This window comes from Trichoplax adhaerens, genomic scaffold (assembly GCF_000150275.1).
Source record: "Trichoplax adhaerens TRIADscaffold_2 genomic scaffold, whole genome shotgun sequence".
In the NCBI taxonomy this organism is placed as follows: Eukaryota; Metazoa; Placozoa; class Uniplacotomia; order Trichoplacea; family Trichoplacidae; genus Trichoplax; species Trichoplax adhaerens.
In genome coordinates, this window is record NW_002060944.1 from 3,539,731 (window position 1) to 3,548,292 (window position 8,562).

Sequence of the window (8,562 nt, forward strand, 5' to 3'; positions counted from 1 at the left end):
CTAGTTATTCTATTATTTTATGAATAACATTTAGATTGTTGTATTGTTAAATCAGCGTAGTAATTCGGTCATGTACAGTATATGTAATGAAATGTGAGTTTAAAATTGCATTTCTTGAGACTTCAGCAGACATACAAAGGTGTTTAATTATTATTGGATAATTATAATTTATAACATTTCAAATTCGTCATTAGCGATAGGCCTGAATGGGATCTAGATGTGCTATTTGATCCTTTAAAGTGAAATTCAAACCATTTCAAATTATTTTCTATATAGATACTGTATTGATTATCAAACATTGCAGGTCTATCGTGCTGGCCATATAATTTTTTTTAACCGAGCAGCTATAGAAATTCAATTATATATTTAGCGAGTAAAACAGCATACTCAAAACTGTTAATGTTTAGAGCCAATAGTGCATTTTAACTCAATCTTATGTTAACAGAGAGTGGGATATTAATCCAGTAAAGAGCTTTACATCCTAAAAAAGCGCAGAAATACTGAAACCATCATAATCTGATCGATTGTTTATTGTACAGTGTTTGCTAATATGTGATGGCTACAAAAAACGGATTTGCGTCCCTTGGCTATCATCACAATCGGATGTTTTTATCTCTAATGTCACAAGAGTGATATTATTACCATGAGGGATTAATTTACTTATTACTTTGGTAATAAGATGCAGATTCTTTATTGAATTGAATTACTTCAAATTTAACTTAGCGGATCAAGAGATGTTATGGAGTTGGTGTCAATACTGATGATTATTTCAGGACCAATAAAAAACATTCAAAATTTTTAGGATTAAATATTGAAAGATTTCTTTATTTTTGAACAGACAGCATTCTTATCGATTAATACATTATTAAGATTTGGAAAGACATTGTTGTAGTATACACATAATACATACAAAAACAGTATTCATTGTCACATTACCAATGCCTAATTTAACTAGCATAACTTACAGATAAAAAGTAATGCAATGAAGTTGAACACAGCATAACGTATAACTTTAACATTACATTAAATTACGAAAAGGTCAACCTAGAAAGAAGAAGCTCAATAATGCATTTAAGACGTATCCATGGCCTCTACTCTCGTTGTCACGTCTACGTTTGATAATGTCAGTTGTTTTTCTCCAAGAACACCTACAAAGAGAATTTGTTGATAGCAGTTGTTACGCACAGATGCGATTTAAATTCTAAATACTCAGTTCATGTATACAAACCTGTAGTTCCTCTCTTATAACGATATTTTCCTTGCCTATACACATTAAAAATATTCCCAATTATTTATAACAATTCAAAAACCCATTCAACTGAAAGTATTACTTTAAGCATACCTGACGCCTTTTATGTTTGCTTCATCAAACGGGCGAATATAATCGGTCCCGTCTTTTGTTATTACGCAGAGATCAACATTACTTCCCGAACCCTATTGATAATTTAGAAACATACAATTTGCATCAAACTTGGTAGCAGAAGTCAATCCATCCAGTGAATATCGTAAATTAAAAATTACCAAATCATTAAAAATTCCAGCTGCAATTGCATCCCTAACTAGCTGCTTTGCTTCGTCTAACTGTTCAACATACTTTATGTTAGTATTGCAAAGACATCGTTAGCGGAAAATAGTAGGACTCTATTACCTCCATATTAACATGGTATCTATCTTCGAACACTGCCATAGCAGCAAGAGATCCAGAACCTAGCAAAATAAATTTAAATTCCCAAATCAACGTTCAAATAGTTGAAAGGTTTTCAATTTCTTGAATTAGCATCATTAATAAACTAACCCATAGTTACGTAAGGCAGTTTATCACTACTACCACGAGCATGAACTGTATACAAATGCGGGCCTGTAGAATCAACGCCACCAAGAACTAGGTAGGCACCAACATAACCTTGATATCTATGTCGATTATACAAGAAAAGCGATGACTGACCATGTTCATGAGAAGTGATATAATCATACGATGAAATAGAATATTGTTGCAGACTATGTAAATCATCCCAAATTTGTAAATTCTTAAATCATTGCCAGCTATACCTAAACAACATTTGCTTCAGCATCGTCAAAGCCGCTACAACACGAGGCTGGAGGATAAAGAATATAAGTAAACGTTATAGTTAACGTGAATTAGAAATAAATATCTATAACCAAGTGATCATTTTAGTGTGCCTGCAAGGAACCGTTTGATTAGGTAAGTAATACAAATTCCACGTTCAGACTTACTTTTCTTTCGGTCGTTAGGCTGTGTAGTTCAATCTTAGACGAGATCAAACGTGTGACATACTCAGTATCAGCTGCAGTACCTGCGCCACAGCAGCTAGGTAATGAAACAGAAATCAGATTACTTATCTCAAATTATATGGTAAATAGTCAATGGTTCAAGTCATTAGCATCTTGTGTAAGAGGGTACTTACTACATGTTTGGTGAAATATAGTGGATTTTACTGCAGTTTTTGTCAGCAATAAATGTTCCCTGTTAATATAAACATGATTAACCGTTACAAATGTACATCGAGTCATCTCATGAGCCATCCAATTATTACTGGTAATCCAAATGGTGTGGATATTCCACTAGCGAATAGAGAAACAACTTACTTCACTTGCTCTCGTATCCGCTCCAAGGATAATCCCATCCTAATCCATGTGAAGGAAAAAAAAGACATGTAGTGGTTGTATTAACCTGTCTATATTGTCCGGTATCATACTCAAGAAAATCATATTCACTGTTCTATATCAGTAATAAGCTAAAAGATAGAATTCCACCCCAATCGGAGACAACTACTTTGTACTGATAGAATAGGCTTTTACAGTACGTTCACTCGTACCGCAGACTGTATAGTACAGTTGTCCAGTACGACAATATACAGTAAGCAACCTCATTGCTGTATGTGATTATTACTGTAGTCTTGACTTCTTGCATTGGATATCTAAATGGAATTGATCGCCTTAATTACCTTGAATACAATCCCAGCAATTGTTGTACCGGTTTTTCTAGCTTTAGCGGCTTGAATGCCCTTTTTAGCGAACATTTCATTGCTATATCCAGTCCATCATTATAGAGAAAAGACAAATTGAAACGTCATCATTGCTCAAGTCATTTTGTAATACACAAGACATGAGCCCAAGGCGTATTTTTTTATAGCTAAATTCATGCATAAATCAATTGTAATATGTAAACTGTTTCTTTAATCATCGAATAGCACGTTTATTCTACCCTAACATTTACCGATTAACATTATCGAAGGAGAATCCTCCTTGCGGAGAATCGAGTTCAATGGACGCCATTGGTTTTTCACGGATTCTTCAACGTGAAATTGAGCAAGCGCAAACAGTACAATATGTACCGCTGTGGTGTACTGTCCATAGTACAGTACAGTACAAACTGGTTTACAGTACTGTACTGTGTACTGTACTGACCGTAGTTTACTGTAGAGGTAAAAGAAACAAAAGATAAAACCCCTACAGTACAGTATTTTATTGTACTGTACTGTACTGTATAGTACAGTATGAGAAAATGAACGCAGAATGATGAAAGAAAGGAAAATGATTGTACTGTAACTCGGAGACTGCGCTGTACTGCACTGAATCTAGTCCTGGACTGGACCGGACCAGACCAGACCATGCAGACCTCTAACCGCCGTACAGTACATAATACTACTGTACATACTGTACACTCAGTGTACAGTACTGTAGCTGTGTAGCAGTCCTCATGATTCGGTCCAGTTCAGTCCAATTACTAAGGGGACAGCGAACTGTACTGCTACTGTATGTACCGTATCATCATGGACTACTAAAAGAAGACCGTACCGCATATAATTGAATTTTGCAATAAGAAATCGAGGAGAACCGAGAGGTCCATGTCTGCGATTAGTCCATGCACTTTTTGGGGAATTCAGTAGTCTGTAATATGAGCCTTTCGGAGTAAATCGAGTGATGCATGTCCGTGATTAGTCCGTGCACTTTCCGCCTGCTTTGTACTTTTTAAATTTAGTAGTCTGAGATATGAACTATAGAAGAAATCGAAGAGAACCAAGAGGTCCATGTCTGCGATTATTAGTCCATGCACTTTTTTTGTTGAATTAAGTAGTCTGCAATATGAGCCATTAGGAGAAAATCGAGTGATGCATGTCCGTGATTAGTCCGTGCACTTTCCGCCTGCTTTGTACTTTTTAAATTTAGTAGTCTGAGATATGAACTATAGAAGAAATCCAAGAGGTCCATGTCTGCGATTAAGTCCATGCACTTTTTTTGTTGAATTAAGTAGTCTGCAATATGAGCCATTAGGAGAAAATCGAGTGATGCATGTCCGTGATTAGTCCGTGCACTTTCCGCCTGCTTTGTACTTTTTAAATTTAGTAGTCTGGGATATGAACCACTAGAAGAAAACGAAGAGAACCAAGAGGTCCATGTCTGCGATTAGTCCATGCACTTTTTTTGTTGAATTAAGTAGTCTGCAATATGAGCCATTCGGAGTAAATCGAGTGATGCATGTCCGTGATTAGTCCGTGCACTTTCCGCCTGCTTTGTACTTTTTAAATTTAGTAGTCTGGGATATGAACCACTAGAAGAAAACGTAGTGGTTCATGTCCGTGATGAGTTTATGCACTTTCTGGCTGCACTGTACTTTGATTGAAAATCAACCCCAACTTTTGACTACAATACACCGTCGAGGGCATAAAATGTCCCTGATAAAAGCCGGAAGATTTTAAGGGTGGGGGTGTTAGGACGAAAGAGAAGATGAGGAAAAGAACCTAGTATGGCAGTAAGGCAGAGATAGAATAAAGGTCAAGATTAATGGGAATCGATTCTTGTCAATGATATCGTTTGTTGTACTTTGTTTCTTTCGGGTACGACCGTTGATCAGGAATACCAGTATAATTATCCGGGAAATTTTCTGTATTGTCAATAGCTCTGATCAATATTCGGATTCGCCATGAACGCTGGTTCTGATAGTTCTGAAAGAACTATCAATAAGATTGATCGGCCAATTTTAAGAACGATCCATCATGATTGCTGGACCAGTATTTCTAATCACAGGCACTCTACGAGTAAACACTCTTGATCAAGAAGATGAATAGTATATGGGGAAATTTTCTGCAAAATTAATAGTTCTGATCAGGTTGAGACTCGTATCATACATACTGGTTCTGATAGTAATTCTTTCAGAAATGCCAATAGGATTGACCGGCCATGATTGCTTGATCATCTCGGGCTAGATCCAAATCACCATCATGGCCGTGACTGACTGATCAATTCTGAGATGATCAAGAAATCAAAATAGTAGGACGGTTAATCTTTGGGAATCCCTGAAATTCTGGGCTATTATGATCCGGTCATTCCTTGCAAATACTTATTAATCATCATCAAAGCAATATATTCGATATTGTTGTTATTGTTATGTATGAACTTACTTGAGCTAATACAATCAACCTTATGTAAGGTTCGGGTTACTCCAGATTAGTCACTGACGCAAAGAACTGAGAATACGCAAAGCTCTGTAAATTGTAATTACTACCACTAATTGATTTATTGATTGAAAATATCTTTGATGTTACCATCTTGCTTTAGTGACCTATTATCCTACAGTTTTGATTGTAGAATGCTCATTAACGCTTCTTAAATGACTACTGACCGCGTGCAACTTATAGATTTTGGATAAGGCTATAGTAAAGATTACCAATTTAAGCGTAAAACTATGCTTTATTTTAAGAAATGTTAGAATATCAAGACGTGCAGTTAGATATGGCACTTTCATGCGAAGGAAAACCAGACGAAGACTGCCCGCATTGGAATCGTACTGTTTAGCTTTATGTATGTTGTTCTAACGCAACAACATATTGAGAACAAGAACTAGGACGATGGATTACTCCCTTCCACCGGTAGTTTACCATCTATTTGATATTCCTAATTTGATACCTAATAAGCCCATTTACCGCGTTTTAGATAAATAAATAAATAGGTTAACGCCGCTGACTCCTTTGTTACCATTATTATTATCCAGCAGTTGTAATTTTACCATGAAAAGTACTCCTTGGGAAAAGCCATGGCTTACGAATCTGAAACTTAAATTTTCTCATAAAATAAGTTACTATACCTTTATGATACTAGATAATCAAAGAAATTTATGATAGTTTTTAAGTCACTTTATTTGCTTATAATTATAATTATCTTGCCTAATGACATATTCGTAAATTGGTAGATACAATTGTAGCTAAGGAGAAGGGAATACCCTTCGAACCAAATAAATTAACACCGTTATTTAAAGGGGGGACTTTTAACAAAAACTGTAATAAGAAATATAAGCCGATTCACTTTAATATAACCAGCGAAAATAAAAGGTAAAGCTTGTTGCGGTCATTACAGGTAATCTCGATTTGAACTATAGCCAAAACTTACGTATTACTGATTAATATTGGATCAATTTATAGAAAATTTTTGTTTTTTTGAAATACAGGCTACGGAAGTGATAATAAAAATTGTGTCGAATTCTGTGTTACATCCCACCATTTTACTGTTAATAAAAAGCATGACAATGCTAGAACTTTTAGTAATGCTGCCATATATCTCGGATGTGCAGAACGAGTCCATCAAGGTGTTGTACCTAACGAATTTAGGACGTGGCTATATGGAAGAGGCGCTTGGTGTCGTGGGCAGGAGGTTAAGCCTTTGGTAGTTGACATAACCAACTAATTCAGTACTAAATCTGTCAACAATATTACTTATCCTGGATACTACAATTATGTGGATCCACGTCCCGCTTACAAACCAGGAACTATTGTAATGTATTCCTATCTTACTCTTCACGATACGTACTAGTTGTAATGAAATGTGATCGTAAGCAAAATATATTTTTGTATAGCGTATTGTGTGATATTGTTATAATCATACACTATAGATACGATATTAAACTAGTCAAATTGTGCGGCACATGTACGCTGTTGGTTAAGGCATTACCATTCTGCCTATCTAAATTATGTGACTATTCTAGATTGTCGGTTAATGACATTTAATGACAGTAAATGCTTGCCTAGATAAAATACAGGTTTCCTGTGATGTAATTTATAAGTTTATAGTAATCTCCAATCCTTAATTTCTTGGGAGATTTTAATACATATTAAGCAATTTAAAGAGATAAACTAGCGCTTAGTAAGGTTCTATTTGCGATATTTTCATTTGTTGTCATCTTCCGATTTTCTCTATCTACTTTATTCTTGTGTAATTTTAAACGAATATAAAAGCTGTGTTGGTGCAATAATAAAGTGTTGACTAATATACCCAAGTGTGGTACTAATTTGTTATGAGCCCCTCAAGTTAGTTTAACTTTCACGTTAAATTGCAGATATATATTGTCATATATCGTACAGTTAAAAGTATACTAGTATCATCTAGAGGTAAGTAAGAAATTTTTGATTAGACAGTACAGTATGTTATCTCTCATGGAAGATATATCCATTGATTAACATTTTTTGGTTTCAATTTATATCATATTCTTTTATCATAATCCCATGCTACTATCTATAAAACATGTAAGGTATTGATCTACAATCAACTTATTATAGATTCATAATATGAAGCGGGCACAAATTTCCTCTATACAGATAGATGTATCGCTGTATCTACGGCGGTTTTGTATCTTAAAGAATCAATTACAGCTGAGATTACCTGAGTTTGCTGTTGTATGCGATTTAACTCTGAATAGTATCATGGTTAAATGTTCGTAACCTAGACAGTTACTAATTCATAGAATAAGTTCGATCGCTTTTCTGTTATTATAGTTATAAAATGTTGTCATTATAATTTAGCTAATCATAATTTCAAGCAAGCTCCAACATACGGGAATTCAAGGAAATTCGTAATGATGTTGTTTGATGTCATTCTTCACTCCTATCATAACTCATAATTCGTTCAAATACAACAATTTTGCAAATCACCATCAATATAACTTCATCGATTATAATTTGCCAAAATTATGTTATTCTGTATTTATATACGTAAAGTAAATATAATAGTGAACTAATGCATTTGCTAAAGATAAATTTAATAGAGAGAAAAGCTTTCAATGGAAAAGATAAATAGTTGATTTACTAAAACGAAGGATGACAGTATTTAAATGAGTTATTTCTATAAATTCAGAAATCAATTAGAATGACTACTGAAATCATCATATCCCTTAGTATATATTTCTTTAATAGGATAGTAACTCAGCGATTCGATAAATTCCTGAGAATTCACTAAAGATATTGTGCTTCTGCCCTTAACTGCCTCATAATCTATGCTCAAGATAGGAATACGACTTGTATCTATTTATCTAACCTTTTCCAAATATTTTATTTGCTTGACAATATTTAAAAAATTGCTTTAGAGAAGGATTTTAATTGATGTGAACATTGCACATATATCAGCAACCCTATCGCTAAATCAAACTTAAATAAATTAAAGTTTATTCTTACAGAAACCTTTCCAAAATAAGACCGGCATACTATGACCTTGAGTTAATTGCAATACAAATTGGTTATACGTATAGTATAAGTATCTCTAATACAATAGTTC

General features: G+C 34.4%; 1 protein-coding gene across 1 annotated transcript; it reads right to left on the reverse strand.

The window, feature by feature from the left end:
- Positions 1-1,214: 1,214 nt before the first annotated feature.
- TRIADDRAFT_21588 (uncharacterized protein) lies at positions 1,215-3,041 on the reverse strand (the record flags this gene model as incomplete). The annotated part of the gene is made up of 10 exons (XM_002109871.1): positions 1,215-1,263; positions 1,343-1,434; positions 1,522-1,581; positions 1,649-1,707; positions 1,796-1,911; positions 2,050-2,096; positions 2,236-2,329; positions 2,427-2,485; positions 2,608-2,646; positions 2,967-3,041. 10 exons carry the CDS (start codon positions 3,039-3,041, stop codon positions 1,215-1,217), a joined length of 690 nt encoding a protein of 229 aa, XP_002109907.1.
- Positions 3,042-8,562: the final 5,521 nt, after the last annotated feature.